This window comes from Bufo bufo, chromosome 10 (assembly GCF_905171765.1).
Source record: "Bufo bufo chromosome 10, aBufBuf1.1, whole genome shotgun sequence".
NCBI lineage: Eukaryota > Metazoa > Chordata > Amphibia > Anura > Bufonidae > Bufo > Bufo bufo.
In genome coordinates, this window is record NC_053398.1 from 67,080,806 (window position 1) to 67,100,766 (window position 19,961).

The window sequence follows — 19,961 nt, forward strand, 5'->3', positions numbered from 1 at the left end:
AGGGCAGGGTGGTCAGGACAGTCAGGACAGAAATAGCGGGTGTCACGCCTTATTCCACTCCTGCTACAGACACGACATCTTTTTCGGGGGGACGGTTGGGTTGAGTTACCAGGAACGACACTGGGGAAATGTCGCTCGTGTAGACGGCTAACTACACTGGTGGATGGGGCCACGGAACCTCCTGGGTAAAGGAGGTTCTCGATGATCTCTTCCTGGAATTTGAGAAAAGATCGTGTTCTCCCAGCCTTACTGTAGAGAACAAAACTATTGTACAGCGCCAATTGAATTAAATATACAGACACCTTCTTATACCAGCGTCTGGTTCTGCGGGAAACTAAATACGGAGACAACATCTGGTCATTGAAGTCCACCCCTCCCATGAGCGCATTATAGTCGTGGACACAGAGGGGCTTTTCAATGACACGGGTTGCTCGCTCAATTTGGATTGTCGTGTCTGCGTGAATGGAGGAGAGCATGTAAACGTCACGCTTGTCTCTCCATTTCACCGCGAGCAGTTCTTCGTTACACAAGGCAGCCCTCTCCCCCCTTGCAAGACGGGTGGTTACAAGCCGTTGGGGGAAGCCCACGCGACTAGTTCGCGCGGTGCCACAGGCGCAAATCCGTTCTAGAAACAAATGCCTAAAGAGGGCCACACTTGTGTAAAAATTGTCCACATAAAGATGGTACCCCTTGCCGAATAAGGGTGACACCAAGTCCCAGACTGTCTTCCCACTGCTCCCCAGGTAGTCAGGGCAACCGACCGGCTCCAGGGTCTGATCTTTTCCCTCATAGATCCGAAATTTGTGGGTATAGCCTGTGGCCCTTTCACAGAGCTTATACAATTTGACCCCATACCGGGCACGCTTGCTTGGGATGTACTGTTTGAAGCCAAGGCGCCCGGTAAAATGTATTAGGGACTCGTCTACGCAGATGTTTTGCTCGGGGGTATACAAATCTGCAAATTTCTGGTTGAAATGGTCTATGAGGGGCCGAATTTTGTGGAGCCGGTCAAAAGCTGGGTGGCCTCTGGGACGGGAGGTGGTGTTGTCGCTAAAATGCAGGAAACGGAGGATGGCCTCAAATCGTGCCCTGGACATAGCAGCAGAGAACATGGGCATGTGATGAATCGGGTGCGTTGACCAATATGACCGCAATTCATGCTTTTTTGTCAGGCCCATGTTGAGGAGAAGGCCCAAAAAAATTTTAAGCTCGGAAACTTGGACTGGTTTCCACCGGAAAGGCTGGGCATAAAAGCTTCCCGGGTTGGCGGATATAAATTGTGTGGCATACTGGTTGGTCTCTGCCACAACTAAGTCCAAGAGCTCCGCAGTCAAGAACAGCTCAAAAAATCCCAGGGCCGAACCGATTTGAGCCGTCTCAACCCGAACTCCAGACTGGGCGGTGAAAGGGGGAACTACAGGTGCGGCTGAAGTTGGTGACTGCCAATCAGGGTTTGCCAGCACCTCAGGGATTCTAGGGGCTCTACGGGCCTGTCTGTGCGGTGGCTGCGACGGGGTAACTAGTGCACGTGCCACCGTACCAGCTTCAACTGCCCTTCTGGTGCTCGCCACGTCACCATGTTGTACGGCAGTGCTGGTACTAGGTCCAGGGAGGGCTGCGCTGCTGGTGTATGCCTCACCACGTGATCCGGCAGCGACAGCCCCACTCTGCTGCTCTTGAAGCGGATCCTGCATATCCTGTGGTCTAGCGACACGGGGCCGGGTACGCCTGGTGCTGCCAGGGACCTCCACCTCCTCGTCCGAACTTTGGGTCAGAGAGCCACGGCTTTCCACAGGTTCATATTGACCCGCTAGATTCATCAGATGAGGGTTCCCACTCCTCATCCGACTGGGTCAGAATCCTGTAGGCCTCTTCAGAAGAATACCCCCTGTTTGACATTTTGGACTACTAAATTTAGGGGTAGGGGTGGGCGATATGGCCTAAAATCTATATTGCGATATAATTTTAAGCATGTGCGATATGCGATATATATTGCGATATATTGTTTTCTATATTTGGGGGGGCGTGTTTAAACTTTTTTTTACTTTTTATTTAATAACTATTAGTCTCCTTAAGGGCTAGAACGTAGAACCCTTGTCATATTCACCCTAACAGAGCTCTATTAGGGTGAATAGGACTTTACACTCTCCCTGCTGCCCTGTGCTTTGTGCACACAACAGCAGGGAGCTGATCCTCCTCCCCTAAATGGTGCCATCCACAGATCCCCCCCTCCCCTAAACGGTGCCATCCACAGATCCCCCCCTCCCCTAAACGGTGCCATCCACAGATCCCCCTCTCCCCTAAACGGTGCCATCCACAGACACCCCCCCCCCGCCCTAAATGGTGCCATCCACAGACACCCCCCCCCGCCCTAAACGGTGCCATCCACAGATCCCCCCCCTCCCCTAAACGGTGCCATCCACAGATCCCCCCCTCCCCTAAACTGTGCCATCCACAGATCCCCCCCCTCCCCTAAACTGTGCCATCCACAGATCCCCCCCCTCCCCTAAACTGTGCCATCCACAGACACCCCCCCTGCCCTAAACGGTGCCATCCACAGATCCCCCCCCTCCCCTAAACGGTGCCATCCACAGAACCCCCCCCCCCCTCCCCTAAACGGTGCCATCCACAGATCCCCCCCCCTCCCCTAAACGGTGCCATCCACAGATCCCCCCCCCTCCCCTAAACGGTGCCATCCACAGATCCCCCCCCTCCCCTAAACGGTGCCATCCACAGATCCCCCCCCCTCCCCTAAACGGTGCCATCCACAGATCCCACAAATCAAATTGGCTTCTCAGGAGATATATATGTTAAAGGCATCTCATTCAGTAGTACTGCCTATATATGCCTTTAACATATATATCTCCTGAGAAGCCAATTTGATTCTAAAGGGTTAATTTAATTCATCCTGTAATCTAAACTCTGTGTCATCTGTCCCTTCTCTTATCTCTCTGCTCCTTATCACTGCTGCAACAAGAGCCCACAGCCTCAGTGTAACCTGTTCTACAGTCTGACAGCCTCAGTGTAACCTGCTCTACAGTCTGACAGCCTCAGTGTAACCTGCTCTACAGTCTGACTCTCGGCTCTTCTAACTCAATGAATCGAATGAGTCACTGACTGAGTCGGATCTTTAGATTCTTGTGACTCATTCGATTCCTTTAGACTCCCTGACCCTGCACTACTCCGAGGACTCGAGTCAGAGCTGCTACTGTGCTGTGCTGGCCTCGCCCCCTCAGCTCTGGTCGGTGATTGGTTGGTGGGCGGGGAGGGGTGGGGCTGGCAGAAGCAGCTTCCACTCTAAGATCATATTACTGACTCCTCCCCAGTCCCTCCCTCAGGCTCCTGCTGCCAGCGTGAGGTGGTGAGCTGAGCGTCTCTGTCTGCAGTGTCTGTGTGCTGGGACTGAGAGCCGATTCAAACGGATCGGATCATTCAAGTGAATCGACTCCTCCGGTTCACTGAACTGAATCGATTCAAATGAACGATTCGTTCATGAACCGGACATCACTAGTTACCGGAGCTAAGACCTAGTAAGGTATACAGTAAAGAGATCACCAATTAATAAAGTTACTGATTCGTTTTTAAATGTTCTACTGTCAGCGGCGTGGCCCTGTATGTTCTAACCCCCAGGCAAGCGTCCCTGTCACCATGGGAACGCCTGGGGGTTAGAATATACCATCGGATTTGAGTTTTCACGCGCTTGAGATCGTGAAAACTCAATGATTTACTGTCAGTCCCTCCCCTCCTCCTCTTTTGTCATTGGTGGTCAGCGGCAGCCGCGCACAGTGGGGAGGGAGGGACTCTCTCCTTCTCCACTGTGCCGGCTCAGGATCATATCGCGGTCCGGCGATATAGGCGATATGCTCAAAATCCATATCGTGGCACAAATTTATATCGCATATCGCCTATATCGTCTATATCGCCCACCCCTATTTAGGGGTATTCCCTGAGACTACCCAAGAAAAAAAGCAAGCCTGTCTTACAAAGGGGAGGCTAGCGAAGTACCGGAGGCCGCTGCGGTTGATAAAAAATATCAAAACTGATTTTTTTATCGCCGCAGTGCGTGTAAAATGAATGTGCAGTGATCAAAAAATATATATTTTTTGTCACTGCGGTGGGGCGGGCGTGGGTGAACGCACGTGTGGGCGACCGATCAGGCCTGATCGGGCAAACACTGCGTTTTGGGTGGAGGGCGAACTAAAGTGACACTAATACTATTATAGATCTGACCGTGATCAGTTTTGATCACTTACAGATACTATAAAAGTACAAATGCTGATTAGCGATACGCTATTTAGCAAATAAAAGTGACTGCGGTGCGGTGGGCTGGGCGCTAACTACCTAACCAAGGGGCCTAAACTATCCCTAAAACCTAACAGCCAATACTAGTGAAAAAAAAAAAGTGACAGTTTACACTGATCACTTTTTTTCCTTTCACTGGTGATTGACAGGGGCGATCAAAGGGGTGATCAAAGGGTTAATTGGGGTGCAGGGGGGTGATCAGGGGCTACAGTGAAGTGTTTGGTGTACTTACAGTTCAGTCTGCTTCTCTGCTGGATCCAACCGACGAAAAGGACCAGCAGAAGAGCAGAGGAGCCATTTAACAGATCATATTTACTAATATGATCTGTTATATGACTTTTGATTGGATTTTTTAAAAATCGCCAGCCTGCCAGCCAATGATTGTTGCTGGCAGGCTGGTGACGAACTTCTTCTTTGAATTTTGCCGGCCCGCGATGCGCATGCGCGGGCCGGCTTGGAGCGAAATCTCGCGTCTCGCGAGATGACGCGTATATGCGTGATTGTGCGCAGCGCTGCCACCTCCGGAACGCGAATCTGCGTACAGCGGTCCGGAGGTGGTTAAAGGTTCTCTACCAAACTGAGCCTGACAGGCATGCCTGAGTTGAAGATATCTATACAAACAACGCTGGGGCAAATTAAACTCCTGTTTCAAACTATTAAAGGTTCTAAATAGGCCCTTATCATATAGTTGGGTAAGGTAGCGCACCCCCCTTTGAGGCCAAAATTCAAACTCCAGTAATGAGAACAGCTCCGGAAGCACTCTGTTTCTCCACAAAGGCAAATATGGCGACCAAGTAATATCATTCTCATCAGGGTTACATTTCTGACCCCATTTGACCCACATCTGTACTGCAGCAGCCATCGATTGGGTGTAGTGTATTGTAGACCTAGCCCCCCTCCTATACGCCAAGTTCGTAAGTGCCTCATAGGACCCCAATAAAGCTGCCTCCAACACTACCGCCGGGTTACCTGAGCCAGCCCGTACCCACCACGCCACATAGCTCAGCTGCACCGCTACATAGTACATGTACAGGTTTGGCAAGGCAAGACCCCCCCGCAGGTAAGACGCCTGGAGGGTGGATCTCGCTATTCTGGGAGAAGACTTATTCCATAGAAAGGGAGCGATTATTCTATCCAAAGTAACAAAATGTCTCTTGGGGAGTAACATTGGGGCAGCCCTATATAAGTATAGCAATTTTGGGAGAAGAATCATTTTTACCACATTGATACGCCCAATCAGAGTTAAAGGAAGGTTTTCCCAAGCCTCTAGCTTTCGAGTAATGGATTGCATTGTAGGAGCAACATTCAAATCATAAAATTTTGCCACTTCTTTATGAACAATAATCCCCAAATATGTAAATTGCTCCACAATCTGAAGCTTATTGTTCACCGAAATGCGAGCTGGGTCAACATCATCAACCAGACATAGACTAGACTTAGCCCAGTTCACACGGAGACCCGAGAAACCCCCAAATTGATCAACAACACCTAAAAGGGTATCCAAGGATTTCCCTGAATCTGCTAGGTAAACCAGCATGTCATCAGCATATAATGAAAGCTTTTCTGATATTCCAGCTATTTCCCAGCCTTCTATACCTGAATTAGAGGATATGAGTATCGACAAAGGTTCCATAATTAATGCAAATAACAGGGGGGAGAGAGGGCAGCCCTGTCTAGTGCCTCTACCCAAGGGGAAGGAGTCCGATGTGTACCCATTCACCCTGACTCTCGCCGAAGGGGATCTATAAAGCATTTGTAACCAGCACAAAAATTTCTCCGGAAAGCCCATTTGAGTCAGCACTGCCCACATAAATTCTACTGAATCAAATGCTTTTTCATTGTCTAAGGACGCAAGAGCCCTCATACCTCTGTTATCATGTTTGACCTGAAGATTAGTGAACAATCGCCTTAAATTAATATCTGTGGTTTTCCCTGGCATAAAACCCGATCGATCTACCCCAACCAAAGAGAGAATTACCCCCCGCAATCTTAACGCCAGTACCTTCGCAAAGATTTTGACTTCAAGATTCAGAAGTGAGATAGGTCGATAAGAGCTACACTGGTCAGATGGTTTCCCCGACTTGTGAATCACTACTCCCGTTGCCTCCAGAAAGGACGGTGGCAACGAACCACTTTCCAGTGCATACCTCAACAGCTTCCCAAATCTACTAACCAGGTCTTTGGAAAATCGCTTATACCATTCAGCAGGAAATCCATCAGGTCCCGGGGTTTTCTTGGTTGCTAAGGAACTAATGGCCGTTTCAATCTCCAGGTCAGATATGTCTGCCCGCCAGGGCTCCCCTGTCATCTCTGTCCAAAGAAGGAATATTAATACCTGCTAAGAAATTGACAATTTCCTCCGAAGTACACGTGATCTTGGGGGCATACAATGTCTCATAATAGGAGGCAAACTGTCGGCAGACATCTCTAGGCTCCCTCAATAAGATCCCTTGGTCATTCAGAACTCCCGCCACCACCGTTTGCTGTGTCTCAGATCTAGTCAAGTACGCCAAGGCCCTGCCACACTTATCACCATCTGAAAAAATAGTTTGCCTCTGATTTAAAAGTTTCTTCTCAGTATATTCAGTTAAATGCAAAGTAAACCTACGCTGCGCCTCAATCCACAAAGTCTGCTTCTCAGGGCACGGATCTAGTATATATAACCTCTCCTTATCAGCTAGTTCCGTCTCTAGTTTTATCCGTTTGATATTCAGTTCCTTTCTATGAGTTGCAATAGCAGCAATCAATGCCCCCCTCATTACTGATTTGAAAGCATCCCATTCTACCAGAGGATTCGTAGACCCTTCATTTTCTGCCCAGTAGTTCCCCATTGCATCTAGACTCTCGCTCACCACAGGTAATACCTCGAGCCACATAGGGTTTAACCGCCACTGCTTATCAGTCGAAGCCAGCGGCTGTGACAGTATCAGAAGGAGGGGGGCATGGTCTGAAACCCCTCTCGGTAGATAATCACTGGACTTGATATAGGGGGATAAGTCTCTGCTGACAAAGGCCAGATCTATACGAGAGAGTGAGCCAGTAGAAGCTGAATAGCAAGAGAATTGCGCATCTGTGGGGTGGAAATAGCGCCACGTCTCTACTAAATCATAAGAATTAGCCCAATGTGATAGGACATTGCTGTGTGAGGCCTGGGGAACCCTTCTGTCCCGTATAGGATCTAAAGTGGCATTATAGTCACCCATAATAATATAAGGCATTGCTAGAAATCCTGCTATTTTAGCTGTAATTAAGTCTAGGACCTCTCTGCGGAATGGCGGAGGGATATATAGTCCCACAAATAGGTACTGCAGGCCTCTGACACAAGCATGTAAAATCACATACCTACCATAAGGGTCTAGCTGCACAGATAGTATTTGAAATGGAAGACTTTTAGCAATTAAAATAGACACGCCTCTAGCGTGGTTTGAGTAAACCGCATGATATGTGGGGCCTATCCATGGGCGCCGCAAAGCTAGTACTTTCTGGCCCTGCAGGTGCGTTTCTTGCAATAACATTATGTCAGGGTTATACCTCTTCAGATAATTGAACACTAAAGACCGTTTAATCTTATCATTCAGACCCCGAACATTCCACGAAAGTAGCTTAATTACCGCCATTTATTCTTCCAAAGATAACATCTCCATAGTGTCCGACCAATGAAGGCACATTCACGCACACACACAATCCACATCAAAGAACCCCTCAACAGAGAAACCCTCTCCAACCCACCCATTCCCAACCTCCCTAACCCACACCTTCCTAACATGGTTGAGCCTGACACCCCAAACTAGCAACTCCTGGGTACGATAACCTACACAAACTCATTAGAACATATATACCATATAGGTACGTTGGTGATAGGAAGCAAGTATATACGTCTACCCACAACAGTGCATAGTCATACAGGGTGTTGCCACCCAGCATACCAATATGGGGTTAAACATCTGATCAATAGACAAAGTCAAAGAACATGGAATCTAACAGGAGTAATAATGGTGCATTTAAACCAGATACTCCCCCCTCCCCCAACCATCTTGTCAGCAAAACAATTTAACATTTAATCAAGTATTATTTGCTCCAACTGCCATCACTATAGTATAAACCATCAGCGGTGAGGCCTTGCATTTAGATTTCTCTCAATCCATTCAGTAGCCTCTTCAGGAGTACTAAAAAAACGGACTGTTTCACCATCCTGCACCCTCAAGCGAGAAGGGTAGATCATGGCATATTTCACATTTTGGTCCCTCAGCCGCGCTCGGACCTCAGTAAACTGCTTCCTTTTCTTCTGGACCTCTGCAGTAAAGTCCGGGTAAAAGGACAAACGGACATTCTCATAGCTGACATTCCCCTTCTGTCGAGCAGCTAGCAAAATAGCGTCTCTGTCCCTGTAGTTCAGGATCTTCATGATGAAAGGTCTAGCAGGGGATCCCGGCGGTAAGGGCCTGGTTGGAATCCGATGTGCCCTTTCTATAACAAAGCAACTGGAAAGTGAGATGGGATGTAACACTTCTTTTATGAGCTGTTTCGCAAAAATTTCTGGGGTAGACCCTTCTGCTCGCTCCGGTAAGCCCAGGATACGGACGTTGTTACGTCTATTGCGGTTCTCAGCGTCCTCCGCCCTGGCTTGCAGCATCTGTACCTGTTGCAGCAGCTGCCTGGTGTCGTTTCCAGCTGCTCTGGACGCATCTTCCACATCACTCACTCTTTGCTCCACTGCAGATGTTCTTTCACGTAATTTGTCAAAATCGTGTCGCAAACAGCTAAGGTCAGACTGTAGATGGTCTATCTTTGATGTAAGAGCTGCTTGACAGGCAGCTATAGCTTTCATAATTTGAGAGGCTTCAGCAGAGGAACCAGGGACAGGAGACCCCTCACTTTCCTGTTCAGTTTGACTCATGGTGTCCATGAATCGTTTAACAGATGATGGAGCCACAGAAGAAGTTTTGCGGCCCATAGAAATAGTCCACAGACACTTTAAAGATCTGCTGGGGTTTGTCACTCATGCAGCAAATCAAGATGAGGCTTTATTAAATTCAGCAAGTCCTGCCACACAGCCAAGTAGACTGCCAGATATCTTTACATTCCTCAGGGGGGAGGGGGATAAGTACAACAGCACCACCATTAAACTTTCATATAAACTGCGGTGAACTCTGCAGCTTTCATATATCAGGACTCCTAACAGGATTACCACTGCAGGACTTCAGGATAATAGTGGAAGTAGGGAGATACAGAGCGTTTCGCCGATCCACTCCGTTTGCTGGGGCAGAGAGGAGCGCCGCTGCACATACACTTAACGGCAAGATGGTGCCCACTGCGCGGCTTCTTCCCGCCTCGGTCTTCGGCTCAAGATTCCAGCAGGTATCGGCAGCAGTCCAAGGTAAGTTGTTAGCAACTTTCAGCAAGCCGTACCTGCACTGTGTACCTTGTGGCGGATCGTGTCCCGGCCTCACTCCACACTCTCCTCAGTTTGCGTCCCTCTGCTCCTCTCCCTTAATCCGTCGGCATCCACAGCACCACAGCCAAAACTCAGCAATCCAGCACCGGGCAGAGTGTCCCCAAGTACGAAGGGGTCCAACATATAGTGAATGCGCTCAAAAAACCCCGATTATGCCAGGTGTATAAAGGATATTTCACAGGATTTTGTAGGAGCACTGCAATCCTGCTTCCTCACTCCATGCTGGCTCGGCCACGCCCCGCAGGCCTCTATATAACATTGGCGCATCCAACGCCAGTCTAAATGTAAGCCAGATTCCTAAAGCTGGCGTAGAAAATGATGAATGAGACGGACTGCCGACCCGTCCCCATCCCTGCCAACTTTTTTGGATCTGGCGTGAGCAGGGAAAAGTTGCAGATTGCGGCACAACTAACCGTTGCGCCTGAAATAGGCCTATAGCTAGACCTCCCCCACCAGGAGGGACAGGAAGACACTGAGGGAAGCTGTAGGAGGATCAAATTTATTATTCCTGTGCCTACCTGGTTGGAGATAGGTCTCTTTCACAGTGATGTCATCATGGAGGACCAAAAAGAAAAAATGTGGTATCACTGTAATGATACTGACCCAGAAAATGAAAGTAATGTGTCAGTTTTACCGCATAGGGAATACTGTAAAAACAAATTCCACAACTGTAGTGGAAACTATTTTTTTCCAACTCAACCCAATTTAGAATTTTTTGCAGCTTCTCACTACATTGTATGAAATATTTAATGGTGCAATTATAAAGTAAAACTTGTCCTGCAAAAAACAAGCCCTCAAAATTTTATGTGAATGGAAATATTTTTTTTAAAAGGTTATGGCTCTGAGAAGGCAGGGAGTGAAAAATGAATACGAAAAAAAAATATGGAAAACTCAGAAAAAGGGGTAAAGGGCATCTGCCTGGTAGGACTGACCCTGCTTATGAAAACCATGTTTCTTTTCCAGATCTGTTGCTGCATTTAAGAAAAATAAGTATTTTTAAAAATATTAATTTGGGCTTACGTGCACCAACAGCAGGTTCCTCTACTCTGCTTCTCTGAACACTCCCTTCTCCACTTGAATAACAGGGCCAGGCATATAGGTGAAGGGGAGAGTGTCCAGGGAAGCAGAGTGAAGGACCTAAGGTGCACAGAGTGGCTAGGGAAGCCTTAATTAGCACATTTTTAAACAAATAGGTTTTTTTTGTGAATCACTTGTAAAATCCTTTTCTCAGGACACAGAAGACCTTGCACATAGCTGCTGCGACTTGGAGATGACACTAATAAAAAAAAATAAAAAGTGCTAGGTCCTCCTATTAGCTCTACCCTCCTGCAGTCACTGAGCTAATCAGAAAATGCCTAAAAAGTCTTGTCGCCATCTGCAAATTTTAAGGCGCATTGGCGACCGTTTTGGTCGCCATCTGGAGCCCTGCAGGAGAAGTAGGGCAATGCGTTTTGGGGTGTATTTTTACATATACCCAAACTGTGTGTGAGAAATATCTCTGTAAATGACAACTTTTTAATTTTTTTTATACAAAGTTGTCAATTTACAGAGATATTTCTCTCACCCAGCATGGGTATATGTAAAAAGACACCCCAAAACACATTGCCCTACTTCTCCTGAGTACGGCGATACCACATGTGTGACACTTTTTTGCAGCCAAGATGCGCAAAGGGGCCGAAAGTCCAACGAGTACCTTTTAGGAGGGCATTTTTAGGCATTTGGATTCCAGACTTCTTCTCACACTTTAGGGCCCCTAAAATGCCAGGGCAGTATAAATACCCCACATGTGACCCCATTTTGGAAAGAAGACACCCCAAGGTATTCCGTGAGGGGAATGGCGAGTTCATAGAAGATTTTGTTTTTTGCCACAAGTTAGCGGAAATTGATATATATATTTTTTTTCTCACAAAGTCCTTTCCGCTAACTTGTGACAAAAAGTTCAATCTTTCATGGACTCAATATGCCCCTCAGAGAATACCTTGGGGTGTCTTCTTTCCAAAATGGGGTCATTTGTGGTGTCTTTGTACTGCCCTGGCATTTGAGGGTCTCCGCAATCATTACATATATGGCCAGCATTAGGAGTTTCTGCTATTCTCCTTAGGCCTCATGCACACGACCGTTGTTTGGGTCCGCATCCGAGCCGCCGTTTTGGCAGCTCGGATGAGGACCCATTTATTTCAATGGGGCCGCAAAAGATGCGGACAGCACTCCGTGTGCTGTCCGCATACGTGGCTCCGTTCCGCGGCCGTGCTAAAAAAAATATAACATGTCCTATTCTTGTCCGCGCTTTGCGGACAAGAATAGGCATTTATATTGCCGGCGCCCATTCCGTTCCGCAAATTGCGGAAGTCAACACGGGCGCCTTCCGTTTTTTGCGCATCCGTGGTTTGCGGACCGCAAAAATCGGCACGGTCGTGTGCATGAGGTCTTAGGCTACTTTCACACGAGCGTTCGGAGCGGATCCGTCTGATGTTTCATCAGACGGATCCGCTCCGATAATGCAGACGTTTGCATCCGTTCAGAACGGATCCGTCTGCATTATTACTTAGAAAATTTTCTAAGTCAGAAAGTAGCCTGAGCGGATCCGTTCAGACTTTACATTGAAAGTCAATGGGGAACGGATCCGCTTGAAGATTGAGCCATATGGTGTAGGGGTGCACCGAAATTCCGGCAGCCGAAAATATCGGCCGAAAATGCACCTAATCCACTTCGGCCGATATTGTTACATATCGGCCGAAAATATGGGGTGTGGGATTTGTCACCCACCATCTGCGGGCGGGCGGTTTACTTTGTCACTGCATCTTTATTTTACCTTACAATCGTGAGGCTCCAGTAACTAACAACTCTGCAGGCAGAGCGGAGGCCGGCGTAACGTCACTTACTCACGTGACGCGCCTGCTCCGCCTCCTTCATTCATAAAGTGGGCGGAGCAGGTGCGTCACGTGAGTAAGTGACGTTACGCCGCCCTCCGCTCTGCCTGCAGAGTTGTTACTGGAGCGTCACGATTGTAAGGTAAAATAAAGATGCAGTGAGTGATGCTGTGAGCAGCAGGGCCGGGGCTGTTATGGGTAGGGGGATCGGTCTATGGCACTGCTATGGGGAGGGGGGATCTGTGCACTGTTATGGGGAAAGGGATCTGTGCACTGTTATGGGGAAAGGGATCTGTGCACTGTTATGCCCATAACAGTGCACATAACAGTGCACAGATCCCTTTCCCCATAACAGTGCACAGATCCCTTTCCCCATAACAGTGCACAGATCCCCCTCTCCATAACAGCGCCACCCACAGATCCCCCTCTCCATAACAGCGCCACCCACAGATCCCCCTCTCCATAACAGCGCCACCCACAGATCCCCCTCTCCATAACAGAGCCACCCACAGATCCCCCTCTCCATAACAGCGCCACCCACAGATCCCCCTCTCCATAACAGAGCCACCCACAGATCCCCCTCTCCATAACAGCGCCACCCACAGATCCCCCTCTCCATAACAGCGCCACCCACAGATCCCCCTCTCCATAACAGCGCCACCCACAGATCCCCCTCTCCATAAGAGCGCCACCCACAGATCCCCCTCTCCATAAGAGCGCCACCCACAGATCCCCCTCTCCATAACAGCGCCACCCACAGATCCCCCTCTCCATAACAGAGCCACCCACAGATCCCCCTCTCCATAACAGCGCCACCCACAGATCCCCCTCTCCATAACAGAGCCACCCACAGATCCCCCTCTCCATAACAGCGCCACCCACAGATCCCCCTCTCCATAACAGCGCCACCCACAGATCCCCCTCTCCATAACAGCGCAACCCACAGATCCCCCTCTCCATAACAGCGCCACCCACAGATCCCCCTCTCCATAGCGCCACCCACAGATCCCCCTCTCCATAACAGCGCCACCCACAGATCCCCCTCTCCATAACAGCGCCACCCACAGATCCCCCTCTCCATAACAGCGCCACCCACAGATCCCCCTCTCCATAACAGCGCCACCCACAGATGAATTTCATTCATGAAAAAGAATTATTAATAAAATCATTAAAAAAAAAGTATTTTAAAAGTATTTGGGCAAAAAGGCAGTTTCGGTTTCGGTTTTCGGTCAAGGGCATCCTGAATTTTCGGTTTCGGACCAGAATTTTCATTTCGGTGCACCCCTAATATGGTGTCATCTTCAAGCGGATCCGTCCCCATTGACTTCCATTATAAGTCTGGACGGATTCGCTCGCCTCCGCACGGCCAGGCGGACACCCGAACGCTGCAAGCAGCGTTCAGGTGTCCGCTCACTGAGCGGAGCGGAGGCTGAGCGCTGGCAGGCGGATGCATTCTCAGTGGATCTGCCTCCACTGAGAATGCATTGGGGCCAGACGGATGCGTTCGGGGCCGCTCGTGAGCCCCTTCAAACGGAGCGCACGAGCGGACACCCGAACGCTCGTGTGAAAGTAGCCTAATATTGAACATATGGGTAATGAGATTTTTTTTTTTCGTCCAGCCTCTGGGCTGAAAGAAAAAATGAACGGCACAGATTTCTTCATTCGCATCGATCAATGTGGATGAAAAAATCTCTGCCAAAAAATGTGCAAAAAAAAAAAAAAAGCTGCGATCGCTAATAAAGATCCAAAAAGCTCAAAAGTGATCTTTATAGTGCTGCAGCGATTTTACGGTGTTTTTGCAGTGATCAGAAAAAAAACATTTCTGTCGCTGCGGTGGGGTGGACTGAACGCAAGTGTGCGCACAAGATCAGGCCTGATCGGGCGAACACTGCGTTTTTTGTAGAGCCTAAGGTGACCCTAATGTACTGATATAGATCTGATTGCGATCAGTCTTGATCACTTACAGATACTATATAGTACTAGTGCTGATTAGCGACAGCGATGACGCTAATGAGCGACTAATCAGTGACTGCGGTGCGGTGGGCGCTAACTACCTAACAAGTGGCTAACTAACTGGCGGTGATAACGGACCCTTAGGCCCCATTCACACGTCCGCAATTCTGTTCCGCATTTTACGGAACGTAATTGCGGACCCATTTATTTCAATGGGGACAGACTTTGTCCCGCTCGGATCCGGAATTGCGGATCTGCACTTCGGGGTCCGCACTTCCGTTCCACAAAAATATAGAACATGTCCTATTCTTGTCCGCAATTGCGGACAAGTAAAGGCATTTTCTATATAGTTCTGGCAATGTGCGGATCCGCAAAATGCGGAAAGCACATTGCCGGTGTCCGTGTTTTGCAGATCCGCAAAACACATACGGATGTTTGAATGGAGCCACAGGGGGGTGATCAATGACAGGTGGGTGATCAGAGAGTCTATATGGGGTAATCAGGGGTTAATAAGTGACAGGGGGGGGGGGTGTAGTGTGGTGCTTGGTGCTACTTACAGAGCTGCCTATCCAAGCAAAAGGGACCACCAGAGGACCAGGTAGCAGGTATATTAGACGCTGTTAACAAAACAGCGTCTAATATACCTTTTTGGGGTTAAAAAAAAAAATCGCATCTACAGCCTGCCAGCGAATGATCGCTGCTGGCAGGCTGTAGATCAACTTGCTTACCTCGCGATCCTGTGAGCGCACGTTCACAGGAAATCTCGCGTCTCGCGAGATGACGCGTAGATGCGTAGACGAGGAATAACCCGGCCGCCCGCAGGACGCATCCCTGCGTTAGGCGGTCGGGAGGTGGTTAATGTACCACAAATATATTCTTTCCCTATAATTTTCTTATACTGTCCCTATCACCATTTCTCTCCCTATAATCTTCATATAATGTCCCTAGTTAAAAATTTCAGTTTGCAGAGGCAGTGCCACACAGCACAGCTTCCAGCCAGGCCACAACTACATAGCAGAATGATGCTCTGCTGGTTCTGCACAGGCACCTCCCTGCCTGCTGCCCCCTGATTGGCTGATCTAGGCAGTCTGTCCCAGTGTCTTGTGAGCATCCTTTCTCCTCCCTTGTAGCATTTCCCCACTAATTCTCACAGTAAAATGGTGCTGGTCCACAAGAGACACATTACTGCTGAAGCCAGAGCAGATGATCATGTCCATGCCAGGGACAAATTAAACACGCCGTGGATAGGAAGATGAACACACAGGAACAGACATGGAGGACCAAAGCAGTGGGGAGTAGGTAAGTATAATTCTTTCCATAGCAGAGACAGATTGTGTGTACCTTTGAAAAGTTAGGCCAAGTTAACACTTCAGTTATTTGGTCAGTTATTTCCATCAGTTATTGTGAGCCAAAACCGGGTACGGGTCAAAAAAAAACAAACACAAAAGAGGTGCAAATCTTTCCATTATGCTTTATATAAGAGTAGGCTTCGCTACTGGTTTGGGCTCGTAATTACTGATGGAAATAACTGACCAAATAACTTAAAGAGGACTTTTCACTAGAAAAAAAAAAATCTAAACTAAGCATACAGACATGGAGAGCGGTGCCCAGGGATCTCCCTGCACTTACTATTATCCCTGGGCGCCGCTCCGTTCTCCCGGTATAGGCTCCGGTATCTTCATATGTTCGGCTCAGCTGGGAGGAGCCTGCCGGCGTCTCCTTCTCCCAGGCTGTAGCGCTGGCCAATCGCAGCGCTCAGCTCATAGCCTGAGAGAAAAAAAACCTCTCAGGCTATGAGCTGAGCGCTGCGATTGGCCAGCGCTACAGCCTGGGAGAAGGAGACGCCGGCAGGCTCCTCCCAGTTGAGCCGAACATATGAAGATACCGGAGCCTATACCGGGAGAATGAAGCGGCGCCCAGTGCAGGGAGATCCCTGGGCGCCGCTCTCCATGTCTGTATGCTTAGTTTAGATTTTTTTTTCTAGTGAAAGGTCATAAATGTGAACTTGGCCTAACTTATTCCTGTACAACACCTTTAAAGGGGTTATCCAACCCTTATAATGCCCCCCAAAATGCCCGGGCCCCTCATACTGGTTATACTTTCACCGCTCCCGCGTCACCTCTGATGCCTGCATGGCCACCGCTGAATTTCTCAGAGCCTTCCTACCATCGTGGATGACACAACGGAGGCTCATTCCAGTCGCGACCTGCTATTGGGTGCCCCCCCCCCCCCCGTATGTTTTGATCTGCACGACAGAGACATGCAGCGTCGGGCAGCGGGGTAAATATAACCAGTATGAGGGGCCCGGGCATTTTGGGGGGCATTATAGGGGTTGGATAACCCCTTTCATGCTGTCTTGCTCTTCTCTCTAGCAGTTCTGAGATGACTGCGGGCATGCCCAATAGTGAACTTCCTTCATCTGGTCTTTACAGAAGGAACTTACTACTGAATATGTGCGGCACAGTTTCAGGCATTGTAAGGGCCTTAAAACCACATGAAGATACCTAGTATAACGGACAGGAAAGGAAAGAACTCATAAATGAAGGCTTTAGATTCACAGAACATAAAATATATTTATGATTAAGATTTCTAAACTTTTTTAAATGTATATGAAAGTTAATAAATGAATTATACAATATTAAAAATGGATAATATTTTTTAAGCTAGTGACTCCACAGCATTGAAAATGTAAGCTACAAGCTACAGGCAGCATGTTATAGAGCAGGAAGAGCTGAGCAGACTGATATATAGTTTTATGGGAGATAATATATAGAAAATTCACTATAACTTGTGCTTTATTCATGTAAATTCTTGCTCATTATGGGCTTTGAAGTCAAGAAGGCAGTCCTATACCATAATTGACAGACTTTCCTCTGTGATTAAGCATAGAGAGATGGCTGTCAATCACTGATCGGACCACCTCTTTGACTTCAAAGCCAAGAATAAGCATGAATTGAAATAAATAAAACACACGTTTTACTGAATCTTTTCCCACAAAACTCTGTAGCAATCTGTTTAGCTCCCCCTGCTCTATAACATGGTGCCTGTACCCTACCTTGCACTTTTATGGTTACAGATTCTCTTAATTGCTTGAAGTAAGAGAACTGGTGCAGCTTCAGAGAAGTTTTGTAGACTGGAGTACGAGGTCAGAACATGATGGGTGGTATTCTTAGATCATTTGCAGAGCATAGAGCATGGCTAGAGTGGTAGACAAAGATGAGAGAGTAGATATAGAGGGGGTGCAGCATCGTGGAGAGCTTTGTGGGTGAGAGCGAGAAGTTTAAACTGAATCCTGGCACAGGGGGAGACCAATTAACAGTGAGTTACAGTAATCAAGATGAGACTGGATCAGGGCAACAATGAGAGTATTTGTTATGTCCAGGGTAAATAAAAGGTGAATTCTAGAGATATTCTTCGGGTGCATGTGGACTGAGCTTTATGGAGCATGGACCAGGAGAGAAGAAAAATATGGTTTTTTACTGCTTCTGCCTTCTTTGTTCCCAGATACACAGCACTCAAGGATGCTGGTAGTAGGAGGTTACTGCTACATCTAACTAGCCCAAGCACAGCCCTAACAGTGACAACTGTGATTGCAACTAGGCACATTTCCATCGTAACAGGGGTTGCTGTACATCTCCAGTTACAATGGAAAAAAAGTACAGTGTAAAAAAAACCCAATAATAATGTCAACCAAATAGTCTTTTCTGACCTTTGAGGGACTGACCATAAACCTAAAAAAAGTTATAAATATAAATACTGTTCCCCACGTTAAATGTTGTTATACTGCTACCAAGACCCAATTACCAAAAATTGGTCATGTAATAAGTAAAAACGTATAAATGCAAATATGAATAAAATTGTTTACGACTTTTTTTGCTCTGGATAAAGGTGCTCTGGCTTTATGACACACCCCATCAAACCTAGTTATATGTATTCAAAGTGTGGGTCCTGGATCCTGTAAATAATACCAGACGCATTTCGGAGTTATGCTGACTCATTCTTTAGTGGCCAAGGAATCAGCAATACCAGGGACAATACCATCACATTTTGAATATAAGTTTGAACTACATGTCTTTTGAACTATATTATCAGTTGAATACCAATTAGGTTATAAGGATAAAATGTAGCAGATAGGGACTACATATATAGTCTCCTATTGGATGCTTATGTGGAGACGAAGAGAGATCCTACTTCATAGACAGCTAATAGAGGGATATTGGCATATTTTAAGTGCGTGTTCTTATTTTCACTTATTTTATTTATTTTTATATCTTTATATTTTAATCATACTTTTATATTAGATATAATAAACGAGTATATGGCTGACATAAGTTTAATGTCTCTGGATTGTTCCAAATGAAGTGTGCCTGTCTACAGTTTGAATACAAAAAAAAAATATCTGGGTAATAGCAAAAATATTATAGAATTTTTTTTCAAACTATAAGCCTAAACAAATAAAAAACGAATTATGTGTACAAAAATCATATTAAGAGAAACCTACATTGTTTATGGAAAAACATCTCAAATATCACATTGCTAGACCGACCAATAAAAAAGTTACAGCTGTTAAACTGAAGTGTGCGAAAAAGGCTAAACGCCATCTGGTCCTGAAGACCAAAATTAACCTGGTCCACAACCATTTACACAGTCCAAGAAAATTCCAAAAAAAGAAGGGATGCAAACTTACCTCCTCAAAGATTTTAATACTGTATGTGTTGTCATCATCAGCAAAGTATACAACTCCAGGGTTCTTGGATGACCTGTTCTCATGCAGCCAACGTAAAGCTTTGTTTCGTTGCTCTACTCCACGTGGCTTCAACCAGTTTGGGTCTGAGTCTTTCATTTTCATTGCCAGTGGGGTCTGCACATGTAGGTGGGTGTACTGCAATTCACTCTGGGCCAGCAGACCAGCCACTAAAGTAGTGCGCTCTGCTGAGTCCTCTACCAAGATCCAGTGAACAGCAGGGACAAGAAGTAATGTCTGGGACAGGCGAGTAAGTTCAGCCCGCTGATGAGGTCTGACCAGGATAAAGAAAAAGAGCAAGAGTTATTATTTATCTGGTATAGCGCCAATGCATTATTATGTACCGGTAATGGTCCCTTTACACGGGACAACGATCTAGCAGATTATCGGGAAGGAAGCGTTCCTTCTCAAAACAATCTGCTGATCCATGCACCGATCTCCTCCAGAGTACCATTGCTACTGCTCAGCCCAGTATCTTTTAAAGAACTTGGTGCTGGCCATCTTCGCCTCTGCACCCCAGTCACATGCCGATATGACAATTTTATTGACAAGTGATCAATCTGTCCTTACCTGGGCTTTATACAATTTTTCAGGTCATAATAATTAACTTCTGTTAGTACCCATATCAACATGAGTA

General features: G+C 47.2%; 1 protein-coding gene across 1 annotated transcript in view; it reads right to left on the minus strand.

Annotated features, from left to right (window-relative positions):
• The window catches only part of B3GAT3 (beta-1,3-glucuronyltransferase 3), a 79,768-nt gene that overhangs the window by 40,037 nt on the left and 19,770 nt on the right, over positions 1-19,961 (minus strand). Inside the window, exon 5 of the mRNA XM_040409728.1 lies at positions 19,268-19,598. Within this exon, the coding sequence (XP_040265662.1) occupies positions 19,268-19,598 (331 nt within the window). The remainder of the gene's footprint in view (positions 1-19,267; positions 19,599-19,961) is intronic.